This window comes from Tachysurus fulvidraco, chromosome 4, assembly GCF_022655615.1.
Source record: "Tachysurus fulvidraco isolate hzauxx_2018 chromosome 4, HZAU_PFXX_2.0, whole genome shotgun sequence".
Taxonomy (NCBI): domain Eukaryota; kingdom Metazoa; phylum Chordata; class Actinopteri; order Siluriformes; family Bagridae; genus Tachysurus; species Tachysurus fulvidraco.
In genome coordinates, this window is record NC_062521.1 from 29,960,596 (window position 1) to 29,982,146 (window position 21,551).

The 21,551-nt window shown below is 42.3% G+C and overlaps 1 protein-coding gene across 4 annotated transcripts in view; it reads right to left on the reverse strand.

Moving 5' to 3' along the window:
• stox2a (storkhead box 2a) overlaps positions 1-21,551 on the reverse strand; it is a 60,272-nt gene that overhangs the window by 4,398 nt on the left and 34,323 nt on the right. For 3 of the 4 annotated variants that reach the window (XM_047812810.1, XM_047812811.1, XM_027157019.2), the window contains 2 exons: positions 14,902-15,054; positions 2,355-4,863 (listed from right to left, as the gene is read on the reverse strand). In XM_047812810.1, the coding sequence (XP_047668766.1) occupies positions 2,355-4,863; positions 14,902-15,054 (2,662 nt within the window). Of the gene's footprint in view, positions 1-2,354; positions 4,864-6,341; positions 6,473-14,901; positions 15,055-21,551 lie in introns of those variants that run through there. The other variant, XM_047812812.1, reaches the window with a different exon arrangement.

Sequence of the window (21,551 nt, forward strand, 5' to 3'; positions counted from 1 at the left end):
AATAGCTAGCATGACACATTCCTTATCTGTTGTTAAGTCCTAAATTGTGTACTTTCAAACTGAATACTAAATGTATTTTTTCACTTAATGTTCAGATTTCTAGTAAGAGATTTTAGACATGATGACATGATGAGGAGCCCTGAAGCATGAATCACCATTTATGCTAAAAGAATAAGAACCAATCCCCCCCACACAAATTGTTTTATACCATATGATATATTACACTGCCTCAAAATAATACACATCGTACTACTAATGTGTGGTCGTAGCTAGCTAGCTAAAATTTAGGTAGCTAGCTATAATAAGAACTAAGTAGCAGTTATAACAAATGACCACAGCATGGTTACACCCCTAATTATTTTCATTGCAGGTAGTGTTTAGCATGGTGCTATGACTCATCACTTTTAACTGTGAAAACAAATTCTGTGACTGATAAACACTTAGCTAGCTGGTTAGTGGTGTCGGTTATTGGGGGCAGTGGTGGCTCAACTGGTTAAGGCTCTGGGTTGTTGATCGGAGGATCGGGGTTCAAGGCACAGCCAAGCTGCCACTGCTGGGCCCTTGAGCAAGGCCCTTAACTCTGACCCCAACCTCCTCAGTTGGGGTATGTGAAGAAAAGAATTCCACTGTGCTGTAATGTATATGTGGCGATAATAAAGGCTTCTATGCCCCCGTTCTATTCTAGCTACTACCACATTGTGGAATTTTAGACAAGGCCTTGTTGACTTCCCTTCTCTGTTACCTGTAAGAAAATATTATGGATGCTTGGAAGATAACTCCTTTAACTCCCAGGGGAGCAGAACTTATCCAGCCTGCATTCTCATGATTTTATTTTTGGAAACAACAAAACCAATGGATGACATTTGTAATAAATTAATACCAGATCAATTTGCGCTATTTGCTCTATTTGCTCACTGCAAACTGTATTTTATTATTTCATGACAGCTTATGTACATTCAGTGACTAATGGACAGGCTAGATATCTAGCAATAAAGCTAGCTAAGTGGTACATTTGCTAATTATCAAGTCAGAACCACAGCTAGTTATGTGTACCCAGCTAATGTGTTCAAGGTTTAAAATGATCAAGGTTTATCCAACTCAAAAGTTCAATTCCCAATGGACCGCAAGTGGACATTGAAGTGATGGAGTGATAAAATTACTAGGTGGTTGTCCTGCATCTTTAATAAATAGGTTACAGTTAGTCCAAAATGCAGCTGCCAGAGTTCTCACTAGGACAAGAAAGTATGACCATATAACCCCAATGTTATCATCTCTACACTGGCTACCTGTTAAGTTTAGAACTGATTACAAACTGCTGCTACTTACGTACAAGGCTCTTAATGGTTTAGCTCCCATGTATCTAACTAGTCTTCTAACACGTTACAATCCTTCACGCTCTCTGAGATCACAAAACTCAGGACTTCTGCTAGTTCCCAGAATATCTAACTCTACTAAAGGTGGTAGAGCGTTTTCTTATTTAGCTCCCTAACTTTGGAATAGTCTTCTTGATAGTGTTCGGGGCGCAGACACACTTTCCCAGTTTAAATGTAGATTAAAAACTCATCTCTTTAGTCAGGCGTACACATAATACATCCCATAATGCTGTGCACTATTATATCAGAATGCAAATTTTATGAACAGCAGATATGTTAATCCCTCTACACTGCTTCTCTCTTTCTACCCATCCCGAGGCATCCAGAAATTATACCAGCCCTGATCGTCTTCCGTGCGATGAAGATTTTGGACCACTGAGATGAGGCCGACCCAGCGAACCCTGAGGCATCCAGGGATCTACCGGCTACACTTAGATTCTGCTATACTAAAAAGATGTGAACTCCATGTGATCTTTTGCATCTATACAACATTTGTTAGACTGTATATTTATAATCTCACCCTCCAGTGTCACCCATATGAGAATGAGGTTCCCCTTTGAGTCTGGTTTCTTCCTTACCATCTAAGGGAGTTTTTCCTTGCCACTCCTGCCTGAGTCACCTCAGACTTGCTTATTGGGGATAAATACATACACATTGTGAACTAAATCTATCTAATATTAATCTTGAATTTTGTATTCTATTATTCTTTATATTATTCTTATAATAACCCTTTGTTCTATGTTTATGTTCTGTACAGCTGCTTTGAGACAATGTCAATTGTACAAAGCGCTATGCAAATAAACTTGAATTGAATTGAAAAAATCTTATGAATCAAGTTGAGAAGCTGTTATTCATAAACAAGCAACACAAAGCTCATCCTAAATAGTTCTATGTATTACATATGAATGGTAATGTTACTGATGGTAAGTCATCTTTACTAGTTGTACTGTAGCTCAAAAATATAAAAACCCTCATTCTTACCGTGGTGAGTTAAATCCACTGTCTACGGTCACACTGCTGCTGTCCATACTGTCCAGGCGTGCTGAGTGCGCAGACTTCTGGCTGTTGGTGTTCTCATTCTCCTTGGGGCTCAGCAGAGTCAGGTTATTATCAAATTTCCTTTGTAGATCCCGTTCCTTTTCTCGCTCCAGCAGCCACTGCATAGTCCCACCCCCAACCCCACCCCCAACACTGACTCCACCACCACCACCACCACTCTCTCCTCCCCCGGTCCTAACCTTTCCCTCTGGTGGAGCCGTCTCTTTATGAGAGGCTTCCTCCACCTCCTCGTCGTCGTCATCCGACACGTTGTAGTAGTCAAAGGCAGCTTCTGATGTAGACGGGATTCCCTGTTCTGGACCGGTAGGTGCTGTAGCGGATGCAGGTGAAGGGCCAGAGATAGGTGGAGGCTGTGGTTCTAAAGTATCAAGCACCTCAGATGATTTCATGTGCGGCGTCTTTCGCAATGTGCCTGACTTCGAGTAGCCAGTGTCAACGTAGCTCATTGTCAAGATGCTGTGTGGTGGTTTGAACAAAGTGTCTTTGCTGAATATCTCTTTCCTCTTATCCACCATCACACCACTGCCACCACCACCTCCTCCCCCAGGGTCAGAATTGTGTTGCTGATGCTGTATTAAACGCCCACTAGAATTGGGCTCTGGAGTCTGGCTTGGTGTGGGTTTACCAGAGCCATTGTGTCCCTTGGAGGCAGAGGCATCCTCTTTGTACTCCATGGGATGAGGGGAAGTGAGGTGCGGTGTCTGGCGATCAGCCGGAGATCCCTTGCAGATTCCGTCTGATGCCGTTAAAGTGTCGTGGTCAGATTTGCCCAGTGGTAACGGGGCTGTTAGGATTGTTTCATTCGACGTATTGCACTGGAAGTAGTCATCTGCAAGAGGCTTGGGCGACAGGGCCTTCATGTCACTGTAAGCTGGCAGGCTGTCCCTGCTCTTGTTTCGCTCCAAAGGAGTGTCAAGGCTCATCTTGCCCATATCAGGAACAGATATCTCGGAGCTGAACTTAGCAGCTGAAAACATAATGCGTGAATAGTGAGACGATTTTTGTGATGAGGCCCTTAATGTCCCATCATCTGTGTAGTAGCGGCTTCGGTGGTCCGGACTCCGATCGTAGTCTTCAGGAGGGCCTAACAAGGAGCTTCCACCTCCCAGTGGTCCTTTGGAGTTGTCCATAGATCGTGACCTTTCCTTGGCTTTATCTGTCCGTTCATTCCGAGATTTGCGGTCCTGTGTGTGGCTGTGACTCCGATGCACTCTGGAATGGGAAGTCCCACGTGAAGGCTCAGGGAATGGCATTTCTGTCCGCCTTTTTGCTAGCTCTCCTGATACATCCCATTCAGGGGTAACTGGGAAATACGATTCAGCAATGTTAGGGTTGCTATGGACGAGGTAGGCAGCACCACTCCTACGCTCTACTGTATACATCCCCTCTCTAGGTGAGCGCACCAGTGACTGACTAAAGAATCTATAATCCCTATCCAATCCAACCGCTGCTAGGTCTAGATTGGAGCTCTCAGATGGATCGCCACGAGAGGCACGAGTCTTACTATGCGAGCGTGATTTTCCATGTGGGACACGACGGTGACCTCGGCTGCGACGGCTTCGGGCACTGTGCTGAGCGGCTGAATTTGCCTTACAGCGCTGGGCACGTTCCTCCTCTAGACGCTTCATCACCGCTGTATGGCGTGCCACGTTTTCTACTGTCAGGTCTGGATTGATGCGCCGGATGATCTCCATCTCCACCTCACGAGGGATAGAAACAGAAGAAGGTGTGTCCTCATCCCTCAGAGGCCATTCCTCCGGTGGGAACTGTGCGGAAAAGGTTGCCAGCTGCTTTGTTTTATCTTTCCTGAAGCTCAGGCGGAAAAGCTTCAACCCAAACTTTTTTGATTGCCTTTCGCTGCTGCCCCCAGTACTGCCTTCCTTCTTCTTGGTCAAAGTGTCTGTCTTATATGTAAAGGAAGGATTGGTCCTGCTCTTGTCTGGATCTGATGGGTGTTGCATGTTTGCTGGAGGAGGTGGGGGCTGTGGATATGAGGGAGGATCTCCTTTAGGTTCTTTTGGTGACTTCCTTTGAAGTGTGGTATGATTGCTAGGCACCTCATCACGGTAGGAGTTATAAGAATCGCAGTGATTTTTGTGGTTTAGTCTTTCACGCACACAGCCCGATGTGGAAGGGGTGATTGTGCCAGACTGTGGCGATGTACATTGCTGTTGCTGCTGTTGTTGTTGCTGCTGTTGCTGTTGTTGTTGCTGCTGTTGTTGTTGTTGCAGCTGCTGTTGTTGTTGTTGTTGTTGCTGTTGCCGATCGTCCAGGTGGTACCATTTGCTGTTGGTGCGAATGAGGGAAGGAGTAATGAAGTAAGTTTGAGGAGTGACGATGAAGTAGCCCTCAGGTGTGGGGTAGATCTTCCGCTCTCGAACAAGCATGTTGAGTGTGTGACGCAGGATCTCTGGACTTGGTGTAGGTACACCTAAGGGAAAAAAGAAAAAAAACATAAGTATGTTTTCTGCAAAAACACTAGCCATTAATTATTGGTCATTAGTCACTGCTAAAATTCCATAACACTTACTTACACACCTGAATGAATCAGTTCACTATAAAAGACTGTATATGTTAAATGCACACTTGTAAAATAATGGTTATTGAGTGGCACAGTGGCATAATGGGTAGCTGACACCTCAGAGTTCCCAGTTGTATCTTGAAGTTTTATATGTTTTCCCTGTCTCAATGTACTGTAGGTGTTCTCTGGTTCCTTTCTTTTGCCAGAAGATGGGCTGTCCTAGCTGTCGCAGATGTAAAAGGCTGGCCTTCCATCCAGGGTTTATAACCTCCTCACACACAGGGTATAAAGTCCTTGACCAAGATTACTGACCAAGATTGAATACTGAAGACAGGTTATTTCATTTACATTTGTGTCATTTCCATTTATTTAACAATCACAAATAATAATTGAGTTTCTGAAACATAACACAATGGAATTTTTAAAGAGTATTCAAGAGTGCTTGTTAATACAAGCATTATAGTGTGCAGCTTCGCTGTTGCCCTTCATTCTGGTATAGTTCAGTGATTCAGTTACCTTCAGATGCAAAGGCATGATTGGTCCATTAAGGTGATACTGTGTATTACAACTGATGGATATGACTTTGCAGCCATCACAGTGAATGGCAAATGACAAAAGAGTTCATGGAACAGGCAGACAATTCAAAATATAAAACTAGGAATGTATAAGTACTGATATTGTAAGAGATCTCTGATTTATTTATGCTCATATCCATTAAAATGCTCTGACATCAACCTCCAATACTGTGACAAAACACAATCACAACTGGGAATAATTCATAATTAATGATCAAACCAAAACACATGGCAATTGTTCTCTGAGAAAATATCATGAGTAGAAAATGCAGCATCTCCTACAATATTACAAGTTGCCAGATAAAACAACACAAATAGTTCATGTTGAACTTGCAGCCTAGTACAAGCTAGAACAAAATAGAACAAACACACGAGAAAATATGGCAACTAACTGAAAACAAATGTTTACAGATGACGATAGATGACTGAGACCTTTTATGTAGCATCGTGTTCTTGACAATCAACATTTATATAAAGTGAAACAAAACCCTTTATTCTCAGCTGAACCGCTACTCAGTCCTAACTACCTTAATGCAGCTAGCAAAATTTTAAATACAAGTGACATTTTACATTCCAATGTTCAATGTCACTTGTATTTTACATTTTAAGATGAAAACCAAACTGCGAACACACACAGAAGAATTCTGTGGCTCAATTTCAAATCACTGAGAGAAAAAGAAGACCGGGGCTGTAATATAAACTGTAATATAAATACAATGCTGTTATGGGACACAACAGGAGCCTTAAAGTATTTTAGATTTGTGGCTGTTCCACAACAGAAGTGTCCACACACAGGGTACACAATGTCCTTACTTTTCTCTGGTTCTTGTATAGCTTCAATCAGCTTTACCTCTCTCTCTCTCTTTCTCTCTCTCTCTCTCTATTTCTCTCACACACACTCACTCACACACTCACTCACTCACAGAATCAAGCAGGCTAAAGCAGAACATAAGCTATAACTGGTCAGGGTTAAGTGTTGCCCACCATTACATCATACCCTGGCAGTTGCCATAACAATATGACGCAACTATGGATACTCCACTTGTTTTTCCCCCACCTCCAAAGTTAGATAAAGGAATCATGGCGCTAATTTCAGTCAAGTCTGGCAGCTTTGCTCTCTGATTGGTCACGACAATAAATATTCTAATCTCTCAGTGTAATTTGTAAAACATTTAAATAGCAAATTGTTCGATTTTTTTTCGTATTCGGGATTTTCTCTTAGAGTCGTATTCAGAATGTGTAGTGTGTAGTAAAATGTTAATAGTCAAATTGTGCACATTACTATTCAAAATTTCTCAGAAGTTACGTGCGAGTTACGCAGGTGGGCGGAGTTTGAGAGGTGTGTCTCTGTTCCACATGATTCTGATCTAAAGCTTTATTAAGTCCAGCACACTGACTAAGAGTGTGATGTAACAACAATAGGTAACATGAATGTTCAAGTTTTACCTGCAAGTGCAATAAACAAATGCTAAAGAGTTGCTTTAATGTTTTATTATTTTGATAAACCAAAACAATGAAATAGAAGAGTGATGAAATCATCACATGGCGAGTTAAGACAAGAATGAACTGTCAGCACGCAATATAAAAGAAAATAACATGAAGTGATGTGTCAGGTGCTATTCTATTCCCTGTTCTATTAAACCTAATTTCGACTATTTATGCAGCAATATATAGCGTTTTTTTTTTTTATTATTCTCAGATTTTTCTCATTTTAACAAAGCACTTTTTCAAAAAATTTTCATGTCTTGCTTTTCTTTTCCATTGTATTAAATTTATAACACTATTTACTTCTTCGGTCCTCATTTTCTATCCATGTTTTTCTATCTGGTTTTGAAGGTTTAAACCTTGCGTGAACTACACACAGGTTCTCTGTATAATCTGGATGAGACTCTGAACATGAATTTAAGCAGCAATGTAACCTGATTTTATATATTGTCATGCAGAAACTCTCGGACTGAAGAGAGTTGCCGCCTTTCCACTGCACACGACAAACGGAAACGACTGTCGGATGTCGCCCCCTAGTGACAGTCACACGGAATATGCAATATGATCGCGTAGATGACAACATGGGAGAGAAGCTAAATTCTCGTTACACCCAAAAATAACCACGAAAATCTTCACCATTAAGGAGCAACTCTTGCACTAAACGGTGATACTCGCCGAGACGTTTTCTCCGAGTCAGGTAGTGTTTTATCCACACTGATTTGCAATATTTTCTTTTGTATCTCCAGTAAAGGAAAGCAAAAGCAAGAGCCTGTATTCTCCCTCTATTTATCATGGTGAATGAATGAATTAATGAAGGAGTAAATACAAACAATCAATACAACAATAAATCCAGAAAGCCTGCGAATAATTTTTGAGGAAACGTGGACACAACATTAAAAACAATACAACATAAATATTAATAATTTATTACTTTTTTATCAATAACAATGTATTTAAAACAAAGAGATTGTTTTTGCTAAAGTTTAAAAATTACTAAAGTTAATATTAATACTTTTCAATAATTCTTATCACCTCGCGCACACGAACCTGATTGGACAACATTGGAATACATCACATCCGGTCGGCATATCGGATGCGGTGTAGTCGCACAAGTTAAATTTTTTAACGGTTCCAACGCTCAAAACGGTGCAGATGGTCGGCACCACACGCAGCCCCTTTGCGACTATCTATAGGAAATGAATGACTTCCGGTTTATCGGCCGTCGTTTGTCGTGTTCAGTGTGAAGGCGGCTTTACTCTCAATATAGCAAATCCTCATGTTACACACAATAATCACGCTACACAATGGGGCACGAATGAGGCTCTAGTACAGCTATAGAGAATGTGTGTGCTGTCAGCAGAGCTCGGTCCAACTGGGTATCGACAGTGTTGTAGTGACGATGTAGCCATCACACTATGTCTTGCTTCGTCAGCAGAAGCTCTGCTTAACACTTAACATAAGGCTTCATAAGGTTCCTCAGGAGAGAGGTTAACTCTAACCACTGGTTCATCTGATCAATAGTTCATTGTATTTTTCCGAGTTCAGACCACAACTTCAATTAACCCACAGAGCTTTCAGCAGAGCAACTTCATAACCCAAGGTTTGGCTGTTTGGAGGAACCTTGGTTTCTTAATTTCACAAATACTTTTTTGATTGCACTGAAAGTTCTGAAACATTTGGCACCAGTGAACTGGAGTGTTCCCATCAGCCACCAGTTCGACAAAGTGTAAAAACAGATCTTCAAGGTGGGGTTTCAGAAAAACACTGTGGTTTGTTTTTCATCACCAAATCAAGCATAAATCCTCTGCTGTACAGAAGATTTCACTGTAATTTCATTTAAATGTGCAGGTACATCTCAATAAATTAGAATGTCTTGGAAAAGTTCATTTATTTCAGTAATTCAATTCAAATAGTGAAACTCGAGTATTTTATAAATTCAGTACACACAGACTGAAGTAGTTTAAGTTTTGGTTCTTTTAATTGTGATGATTTTTGCTCACATTTAACAAAAACCCGACTAATTCTCTATCTCAAAAAATTAGAATATGGTCACAGGTCAGTCAGCTAAACAACTCAAAACACCTGCAAAGGTTTCCTGAACCATCAAAATGGTCTCTCAATTTGGTCTCTCCCTAGGCTACACAATCATAAGGAGGACTGCTGGTCTGACAATTGTCCAAAAGACAATCATTGACACCCTTCACAAGGAGGGAAAGCCACAAACATTAATTGCCAAAAAAGGCTGTTCACAGTGTGCTGTATCCAATCAGTGTGGAAGAAAAAGATGCACAACCAACTGAGAGAACCGCAGCCTTGAGAGGCTTGTCAAGCAAAATCAATTCAAGAATTTGGGTCGACTTCACAAGGAATGGACTGAGGCTTGGGTCAAGGCATAAAGAGCCACCACACAGACGTGTCAAGGAATTTGGCTACAGTTGTTGTATTCCACTTGTTAAGCCACTCTTGAACCACAGACAATGTCAGAGCCATCTAAGCTGGGCTAAGGAGATGAAGAACTGGACTGTTGCCCAATAGTCCAACAAGTTTTGTATTTCATTTGGAAACCAAGGTCCTAGAGTCTGGATGAATGGTGGAGAAGTAGCAGCGTGGCAGTAGCACCAGGGACACCAGGGGCAGTTGTTCGTGTATACAACCGCCAGAAGTTAGTACAATACCGAAATCGTGCAACAACCAACCTACACGATGATGTGTTGGAAAGGCTTCGTGACCTCGACTTGCTGCGGAGACCAGGCCTCCTGCCTCCGCTTCCTCGAGCACTGCTTTCGGCGTCCCCTCTCCTGGTCTTCGGTATCAGGCAACACCATCACCCGTCCTTTCCAGTCCATACTTCTTTCCAAAGTTTGCTCCCTGGACAGTAAACCGGACTATGTCGGACTTGAAAACAACACATGGCAAGAGTTTAGAAACTGCTGCATCTTTGCTTTCCTGGAGACGTGGCTCAGCGACAGAGTTCCGAACGTTGCCATTCAACTAAAAGGGCCCACCTGGTTTTGAGCAGACAGAAATGCAGCTGTGCGGTAAGGCTCACGTTGGTGGTGAGTGAGTGTTTACATCAACACAGAATGGTGTAAGAACTCTGTGCTTGTTTCTAGTTACTGTTCATCAATAGTGGGGTTTGTGACTGTAAGATGCGGGCCATTTTATTTACCACAAGAATTCACGACAGTTTTCATTGTCGGAGTGTACATTCCCCTCAGCACTAATACTAAAGAGGCACTATGTGAACTCTATGGGGCTATTAGCAATCTGCAGAATGTTCACCAAGATGGACTGTTTATCATTGCCAGAGATTTCAATCATCTCAACTCAGTGCTCCATAAAATTTATCAGTATGTTGACTTTGTGTAAACAAGATCCAGCGTGTTTTCACCTCTCATTGCAAACCTTCCTGACACGTATCGTGCAGAGCCCCGCCCCCACCTCTGCTACTCAGACCACATCTCTGTTATGCTAATTCCAGCATACTGACCACTCGTCAGACCGGTTACCTTTAAACAGGGTCTGAGGCAGGTGAAAACAGCAGGAGCCACCTCTGCTCTTCAGGACTGCTTTGAGTGCACTGACTGGAACATCTTCAGGGAGGCTGCAACCAACGGCGACTCCGTCAACTTGGAGAAGTACACAGCATCTGTGACCAGCTACATCGGCAAGTGCATTGATGACATGAAGGTTTCCAAGACCATCACCACACGCTTGAATCAGAAGCCGTGGATGACTGCTAAAGTGCATGCGCTGCTGAAGACTAGAGACATAGACTTCAGAACAGGGGACAGGGCAACCCTAAAAACAGCAAGAGCCAAACTGTCCCGAGTCATCAGAGAAGCAAAGCGCCCACATGCCCAGAAAATCCACCGCCACTTCCAGGACATCATAGATACCTGACACATGTGGCAGGGCATACAGGTGATCACGAATTACAAGACCGCTTCACCTGCCTGTGATAGTGATGCCTTTCTCCCAGTTGTGCTGAATGACTTCTATGCGAGGTTTGAAGTGCAGAACAATGTAGCGTAAAGGAAGACAATCCCAACCCCAACGATCAGGTACTCTGTCTATCAACGGCCAACATGAGGAGAACACAACGCAGAGTTAAAACACGGAAGGCTGCTGGACCAGACAACATTCCTGGCAGAGTGCTCGGGGAATGTGCAGAACACCTAGCGGATGTCTTCACTGACATCTTCAACATTTCCCTGAGCAGCGCCATTGTTCCTACCTGCCTCAAGACAAACACCATCGTCCCTGTTCCAAAGAAGTCTACAGTGTCCTGCCTCAATGACTATCGTCCCGTCACACCCATCATTTTAAAGTGCTTCGAGAAGCTCATCAGGAGGCACATCAAGACCCAGCTTCCACCCTCACTGGACTCCCTGCGGTTTGCGTATCGTCCAAACTGCTCCAAAGTGATGCCATTGCCACGGGCCCTTCATTTAGCCCCAACCCACCTGGACAATAAAAACACTGTTCATAGATTTTAGTTCAGCATTCAACACAATCATCCCTCAGCACCTGATTGGGAAACTGAGCCTGTTGAACACTTCCCTCTGCAACTGGATCCTGGACTTCCTGACTAGGAGACCTCTGTCTCACTGAGTACTGGAGCCCCTCAGGGTTGCGTTCTCAGCCCACTGCTGTTCACCTTGCTGACTCACAGCTGTGCAGCAATGCACAGATCAAACCATATCATCAAGTTCACCAATGACACGACCGTGTTGGGTCTCATCAGCATGAATGACAAGTCAGCATACAGGCAGGAGTTGCAACAACTAACTGCCTGGTGTAGAGCCAACAACCTGTCTCTGAATGTTGATAAAACGATGGTTGTTGACTTCAGGAGAGCACAGAGCGACCACTCTCTGCTGTACATCGACCGATTACCTGTAGAGATCATCAATAGCACCATAGCACCAAATTTCACCTGGTCACTCAACACCAGCTCCATCACCAAGAAAACCCAGCAGCATCTGCATCACTGTCTGGTTTGGGAACTGCATAGTCCTGGATCATAAGTCCCTGCAGTGATGTGAGGAGCTGAGAAGATCATTGGAGTCTGTCTTCCCTCTATCATGGACATTTACACAACACGCTGCATCCGCAAAGCCAATAGCATTGTGAATGACCCCACACACCCCTCATACACACTCTTCACCCCAAACACCCCTCACACATACTCTTCACCCTCCTGCCATCTGTAAAATGTACCGAAGCATTCGGGCCCTCACAACTATGTAACAGTTTCTTTCCACAAGCCATCAGACTCTTCAATAACCAAACTGAACTGTACCGAGCATCCATGTACACAGCACCATCATATCATCCAGCATATTTGTCACACTGTTTTTGCTCTTTGCACATGCTGTCTCAAATCTCAGTCGATCGTTGTTCTGCACAATACTTTACAATACCTTATGTAACTGCTGCTATAACACAATTGTGCTCATTCCAGTATTTCTGCACACGTAATATTGATTAAGCATACAGTATTTACACTGGTTGTCTCATGTCACTGTGTAGTGCAACAGCTATATACGGTTGTAATGACAATAAAAGCTTCTTGACTTGACTTGAGAAACGCAATTTGCTTGAAGTCCAGTGTTAAGTTTCCACAGTCTGCGATGATTTGACAGTGACGGTGACAGTGACGTGACATACGGCTAAGTACGGTGACCCATACTGAGAATTCGTTTTCTGTATTTGTCCCATCCAAAGTGCACACAGACAGCAGTGAAGACACACACACACACACACACCGTGAACACACACCCGAAGCAGTGTGCACATGTTTACCAAGACATTTTACAGCACTTCATTCTTCCTTCTGCTGAGCAGCTTTTTAAAGATGCGAATGACATTTTCCAGCAGGATTTGGCACCTGCCACACTGTCAAAAGCACCAAAAGTTGGTAAATTGGCCATGGTGGTGTTGTGCTTGACTGGCCAGCAAACTCACCAGACCTGAGCCCCATAGGGAATCTATGAGCTATTGCCGAGAGGAAAATGAGAAACAAGAGACCAAAATATGCAGATGATCTGAAGGCCACTGTCAAAGTGTTCCACTCCCGCCCGCACCCGCAATGTTTGTGTCCACTCCCGCCCACTCCCGCGGATTTTTTCTTTAGAGCTTGTGAAAATTTTGATTGTACACAAATGATCAGACTAATTATTAGTTCAGGTTAATGTCCAGAATAACAGAATTAAACATGATTGCATTTAAAAAGGTTAAATTAATACTAATGCTAATACTAATCTTCTTCTCAACGTCATGTGTTGACTCCATTCTTATTATTAGGCAACACGCCAAATCCCACCGGGTCCCGCGGATCTCCCGCTAAATTTTCTGACCGCCCACTCCCGCCCGGGGCAAAGGTGAAACCGCCCGCTCCCGCGAGATTTGCGTTGGGTCCCGCGGGATCCCAATCCCAATGCATCCCTCTATTCCACACCACCTCAGCAGTGCCACAGACTGATCACCTCCATGCCGAACTGAGGCAGTAATTAAAGCAAAAGGAGCCCTAACCATGTATTGAGTACATTTACAGTAAATGAACAAACTTCCCAGAAGGCCAACAATTCAGTAAAAATGTTTTTTTTATTGGTCTTATGAAGTATTCAAATTTTTGGAGACTGGTTGATTGGCGAATTGTTGGGTTTTTGTTAAATGTGAGTCAGAATCATGAACTGAATTTATATAATACACGAGTTTCATTATTTGAGTTGAATTACAGAAACAAATGAACTTTTTCACGACATTCTAATTTATTGAGATGCTCCTGTATTATGTAAAAAAAAATTACATGTTTTGGTTAATACAATTTTTTTCTACAACATATGGATGCAGCAATTAGAAAATGTATAAAGACAAGAATAAAAGGTGTATTTTAGTGCAAATTCACAAAAGCAATCGTGTAAAATCTGCGATTTGGACGATTATTATTATTATTATTGCTGAAAATGTCATGAAAACATCAAGATCATTTAGATGTACAGAACAATGCTGTGTGTGTGTGTGTGTGTGTGTTTTGTATAAAGTCAATCCTCATTACAATAACTCCAGTATTTAAGCCAAACAATTATAAACTTGCCCTTTTTTCATCATAAACATCAGCCATAAATAAGTATAAGAAGCAGCACTGCTATAATTTCCCATCATGCTTTGAGGCTCTCTATCGACTAGATTTCTCATCATGCGCCATGATGGACAACACCAGGATGACATCATCGAGCTGCAAACCCCTCGTCAGCACAATATTGATTAGGGATGTGTTCGAGTCGTTATTCCCGAAAACCCTGCAGCTGCTGATGTGAGTGCAGTGAATCACAGTAACGTAAAGATGGAGGCTGTTTCACACACACACACACACACACACACACACACACACACACACACACACACACACACACACACACACACACACACACACACACAGAACATTTTGTCTTCAGGTTGTTCATCGTTTCTCCTCCTCATCAGTTCACGTATAAACCCTCATGTTCGTCTTTTTCCTTTGAGAACTTTATAACACTGCTGTTGTTTATCCCATATCTCCGCATACTGATCTGTCTGACCATCAGTACGCAGCTCATATGGTTATTCTTGAGGCTTTTGATCTAACAGTTTCCTCTGATGTGCTCTGAAATAGTTTTTGCTTTTTTATGTAGATGGACTATAAATTTGATCAAAAACAAAATGTTTTTTAAAACATCTCATCATTAACATCTCATATTTTAAATAACATTAAACCATAACATCATGGTAAGCGGAGCCTATAGGAGGTGGAGTCATACCAATTGACACATGTCCTCACAGTGTGTGTGTGTGTGTGTGTGTGTGTGTGTGTGTGTGTGTGTGTGTGTGTGTGTGTGTGTACCTGGGAAGCAGGTGGTCAGGTGCTCCATCAGGGCGTCCTGTGTAACAGGCTTGCGTGCTGAGTTCATGGCTGAAATGGCCAAACACAGGATCTCACCAAGCGGAATAAACTGAGACTGGCTGATAGGAGACATGCTGATGGGGGACACGTCACCTACAGAGACACACAGGGACACACAAAAGTTGCATTTTTTTTTCAACAATAGTTATTGTCACAAAGCAGCTTCATAGGAATAAAAAAAAAACCTCTGGATATTAATGACATTTCCGGAATTTGTTAGATGCTCTTATCCAAAGAGATTTACATTTATCTTTTTATACAACTAAGCAAATGAGATTTAAGGGCCTCGCTAAAGGGCCCAAGAATGTAAACATGGTGGTCCTTCACTCACAACCTTCTGATCAGTAGTCCAGCACCTTAAGCACTTTAAAATGTAATGTATGTTTATCGCTAATGAGCAAGTCTGAGGTGACGGTGGTGAAGAAAAACCCACTCTGTGTGTGTGTGTGTGTGTGTGTGTGTGTGTGTGTGTGTGTGTGTGTGTGTGTGTATGTGTGTATGTGTGTGTGCGCGTGTCACCTTACACCGATGATTTAGTGTTGCTTGCATTAAGATCCTTGTACATGTCAATTTCCATTCCAAAGGGGAAAAACACACACACACACACACACACACACACACACACACACACACACACACACACACCGGATTTATATAAGGGAAGTCGGCTCACATTCCTTCTATTAAATCATGTTGTATTTGATTACCACGTTATAGCATTAGTGAGATTACTGTAAGAAATATTAGAGCAGATGAGTCGTGTCTAAAACACACATTCCATTTAGAACACACTGACTCATAACGATTGATCATATCTGTGTGTGTGTGTGTGTGTGTGTGTGTGTGTGTGTGTGTGTGTGTGTGTGTGTGTGTGTGTGTGTGTGTGTGTGTGTGTGAGAGAGAGTGGAGTTTAGGAAAGGATGCCAGTTTGGCTGTGTTGATACTACATTCTATTATTGACACACAAGCTACAAAATAACAGAAGATAGAGAAGAGTTTCTAATAAACATCTACTCCGTGTGCCACAGACAGCAGAGTTAAGACCGAGCAGGACAACACAAACCTCACTGTTACTTTAATATGACAAATTACAGGAACACACACACACACACACACACACACACATACACACACACACACACACAAATGCACACACACTATGATTTCATGCTATGTTAAGTTGCGCACAAATAACTCATTCATTCATTCATTCATTTTCTACCGCTTATCAGAACTTCTCGGGTCACGGGGAGCCTGTGCCTATCTCAGGCGTCATCGGGCATCGAGGCAGGATACACCCTGGACGGAGTGCCAACCCATCACAGGGCACACACACTCTCATTCACTCACACACACACACACTTCGGACAATTTTACAGAAATGCCAATCAACCTACCATGCATGTCTTTGAAACTCCACACACACAAGGTGGAGGGGGGAATCGAACCCACACCGGTCTCTCATTTGAAGCTCACATAAATAACACCACAAGGGTCACCTTCTTTCATCTCAGTAATATTACTAAGATCAGAAATATGATGTCATTACATGATGCAGAAACACTAGTTCATGCATTTGTTACCTCTAGGTTGGATTATTGTAATGCTTTACTGCATGGATGCTTAAACAAGCTCCAGTTAATCCAGAACACAGCAGCTAGAGTCCTAACTAGAGCCAGATCTGTGTATGTAATACTCCTACCTATAAAGATATAAACACATCACCCCTATCTTATCCACACTCCAGTCAAATTTGGCATCGGTTATAAAACACTGACCTATAAAGCACTGAATGATATTTCACGATTCACCAAACCTACTCAAATCAAAAGGTGCAGGATGTTTGTTAGTACCTTAAATACTTAAGTCTACGCAGACGAGCATGACTTCATCTAAAGTCCATTGTTGAAAGCACTTTACAGATAAAACGGCATTCGATTCACTTAAACGGTGTTTGTCATGATTACATACTGTATACTGTTGCACATCTCCTTTCATGTCGTGATGACATGATGACGTTTTGCACATACCGTACGATATGTCGGTCATTTGCAGTGTTTGCACAATTCTATACATTATCTCAAAAACCTGCTGCTAAGAAACTGTGTTCATTATAGTGTCACTGCACGGAAATACACGAACATTCAGTATTTACAGACAGTAGATACACTGGTCGATCGTCGCTGTTTCTGTTTAATGTTTATTATCTTTGTGGGCAAGTCGTGGCCTAATGGTTAGAGAGTCTGACTCGTAATCCTGAGGTTGTGGGTTCGAGTCTCGGGCTGGCCACGACTGAGGTGCCCTTGAGCAAGGCACAGAACCCCCCAACTGCTCCCCAGGCGCCACAGCATAAATGGCTGCCCACTGCTCCCGGTGTGTGTTCACAGGGTGTGTGTGTGTGTGTGTGTGTGTGTGTGTGTGCACACTTTGGATGGGTCAAATGCAGAGAACGAATTCTGAGTATGGGTCGCCGTATGTCACGTCACTTTAAAGTGTTTACACACAGTATATACACTGGTCAATCGTCGCTGCTTATTGTCTATTGTATTTTTTTTGTACTTTTTGTATTGTCTCGTAACTTTTTTGTTTGCACTGTATTGTCCTGCACTGTCTTGTCTGTCTCGTCTGTCTCGTCCTGCACTGTTTACAACAGGTCGTCTCATGTCACTGTGTACTGCAACAGCTACAGTATATAAGGTTGAAATGACAATAAAAGCTTCTTGACTTGACTTGACTTGACATTAAATCTTGGATGGCAGAGAATTTTCTCCATTTTAATGATAACAAGACAGAGGTGATGTTTGGCCCCGGTGGCTCCTGTACAGTAAGTCTCCCCCTGTTGGCATCCTGTTAGACCTGTGATAACTAATCTAGGCTTTAAAATGGATGCTGATCTTAAATTAGACAGCCAAATTGGTGAAGTCCATCTTTTTTCACCTAAGGCGCCTGACAAAAATACTGTACTTCACCCCTACAGTCCTGCCTGTTCGCTCGGGTCAGCTGATCAAATGCTTCTGGACACCAGAAGGGCAAAGAGGATGTGTAGATTAGACCTAACCTTCTCTGTTGCTACTCCTAGGCTATGGAACAACCTGCCTCTGTACATCAGACACACACCCACTGTTTCATTATTTAAAAACTGGTTAAAACACATTTCTATTCGCTGTGTTTTATTTAATTCTGATTTATTGCTGCTATTATTTTATTTTGTTACTATTTAATTATTTTATTATCTGTATTTTATGATGTACAGCACTTTGTGTTCAGCTTTGGCTTTATAAATAAAGTATTATTATCATTATTATTATTATTATTATTATTATTATTATTATTATTATTATTACTATATTATTACTACTAAAGTTAACCTCTAAGACTTTAAAGGTCAAATAGAAAATAAATTAATAACAGACTGCACAGATATTTAGATAATAAAAGGGATATGGATAAAAAATAGAAACTATAATTAAAAAATGAAGAACAGTAAAGTGCAAAATCACCAACAAAAATGAATCAGGATCAGCGATGTTGCCAAGCAACCAGGAAATATGGACACTCATCATCGAGCAAGCTATGTCTATTTTTTTTAATCCAGCAACCTCTAAGAAAAAATTAAATAAAGATAAAGAATTTGTTAAATTCTTAAGCATTCACTTTACTTAATCATTATATTGAATAACTTCTGAACACCCCTATAATGGATCGTACCATTTTCTTACAGCGTCAGGTATAACGCATCTCTGTGAAACAGTGGGAAAAGTGTTTTAATAGCTTTGACTTTGGATTAAAACTATTATACATTGTATTATCTCATTTGCTAGAACTGTTTGACTATATGATACTAGCTGTGTGTTAGGATTCGCTGCTTAACTGGTGCTTGCTACTAGCTACAAGAGAGTTCTAGTCAAAGATCTAGTGAGTTTGTCTGATTAAAGTAAAACTATCACGTGCATGATGGCTAACTCACAAGCTCAGGGCAATTACATTTAGCATCATCTGCTAACTGAACTTTCACTCTCACTCTCTCATTCATCTTCTACCGCTTATCCGAACTTCTTGGGTCACGGGGAGCCTGTGCCTATCTCAGGCGTCATCGGGCATCGGGGCAGGATACACCCTGGACGGAGTGCCAACCCATCACAGGGCACACACACACTCTCATTCACTCACACACACACACACACACACACACACACACACACACACACACACACACACACACACACACTACGGACAATTTTCCAGAGATGCCAATCAACCTACCATGCATGTCTTTGGACCGGGGGAGGAAACCGGAGTACCCGGAGGAAAGAGAGAATTCTATGCAAATGAGGTAAGAAAGTGTTTTAGTGATTCCTCGAACTAGTCTTATGGCACACATGCGCTGCCGACACCTCTTCACTTCCCCACCTACAATTTGCTCTTGTTTACTGTTTGAGTCCTAGCTTCATCTCCTCCAGTCCTATGCAACGACTACATAAACGTGTACAGAGACAATAAGAAAAAAAAGCTTAGAAGGAATGGGCAGAAATCGAGTCCATGTTGCTAGCAGAGTTAGCTTGGTTTGATAAGAAATAAAAAAACGCTAGTACAAAGCCGAGTACGTAACACGCTAATGGTGTTGTTGATCTTCCCTTTGATTAGTGTGTTACTTCATTTGGGTTTAATTTGTTAGTTTAAAAGCTGTACACAAATTGTTTATTATTAAATCTTAATATTACACAACATTGTGTTATTGTTTGTAAAATTAGCGTTTGTGACGTTTCTACTTCTGTATCAGAAATAAAAAATGCCACAAAGCCCATACGCAACCACGGTAACGCTCACTACACCCCTACACGACACGAGCTACAGTCAACATTAGCAACTCGCTAGCTTGAACACACGGCTAATCGTCATCCAGCTCTTCTTCCTGTCCTACATTTGTTTATGTATCTGTGTGTAAACACAATACGCATTTAAGTTACACACTAAACTACATGCTAGTATACGACTTGAGTCACAGCCTGTGATTACAATGACACACAGATACACACAGATACGTTAAACTAGTAGCCTTGAAGCTTAACCCTGAGCTAGCATCAATTTTACGCTAATCACGGCATTTGTGTGAAGATGTTTGTTTTGTATCCCGCAACACTGACCTCAGTGCAGACGAGTGTGTGTGTGTGTGTGTGTGTGTGTGTGTGTGTGTGCCGGCAGCACTGCAGGATGCAGGATGACATCATCCACACCAAGCTGCTGAGAACGTGTGTGTGTGTGTGTGTGTGAGAGAGAGAGAGAAAGAAAGAGAGCGAGAGAGAGACACACTGCATGTATGACGTGACGTTGTAGATAGTGATGTTTTTATGTTTGAGTTTATGTGAGTTTATGTAGGTGCGCAGGATCATGCGCACATACACACAAACACACACAAGCACACACACACACTCTCCACTGCGCAGCCGCATTGGTTTTATTGCTTTTACTTTAGTACGAAGGCGGGGGGATAGAGAGAGAGAGAGAGAGAGAGAGAGAGAGAGAGAGAGAGAGAGAGAGAGAGAGAGAGAGAGAGAGAGAGAGGATGGAGAGAGAAGGATGAATGATGGCGAGAGAGAGTGAGAGAAGGACAGCAAGAGAGAGAACGCAAGACTGGTAGAAAGAATTAGAGAGAGATGATAAATAGATAGGGATATAAAAAGTGTGATACGAAGCTGGAGGTATAGAAGAGAGAGAGAATAAATATAAAAACTGAGGTGATAAATGGAGAAAGATAAAAAGAGAAATAGAAAATTAAAAAGGCTCAAAGATGGCTGGAGAGAGAGAGAGAGAGAGAGAGAGAGAGAGAGAGAGAGAGAGAGAGAGAGAGAAGCCCCTCCCTTCAGACTGAAGTGAATTACCCAGAATGCCCCACCTCACACAAAGATAGGAGGGGTGTGACCAATCATAGCTGAGCTCACAGTGCAGCCTTTTTTTTTTTTTAACACTGTCCTTCAGTGCGGCTACACACACACACACACACACACACACACACACACACACACACACACACACACACACACACACACAAACACACACACACACACACACACACTTTCTTTATCCCCTCCTCTCAGTCTCACAAGATAGTGGGCGGCCTGCTGAAATGGTTGTCATGGCAACGCATCCCAGTTGCTCCCTCTTTTTCCTCAGCAGCGTGCTACTACTACATACACACAAACTCCTTTCTCAACAAGAAGCATTAGCAAGCGGTGCAATGGCTGCAAGCTCAAAACCTCTCTCTCTCTCTCTTTCACACACACACACACACACACACACACACACACACACACACACACACACACACACACACACACACACACACACAGATTGCTTACTATAGATAAATCTTCACGCTCTCATGACATCAACACCGTTTCACGTGCTCCAGGTTTCGCACCTGCACAGTCGTCATTATTAACTCTGTGTTCATCCTCAGCTGATTCGTCCTCTCGTTTGCTGCTAGCAGAGAAATGTTTAGAATTCAAATAATTCCAGTGTTAGACGAGCCGAGTGTCGTGAAGTCGTTATTTATCAGAGGAAGAAGTCGAGAATTATTTTAAGAATCTGAG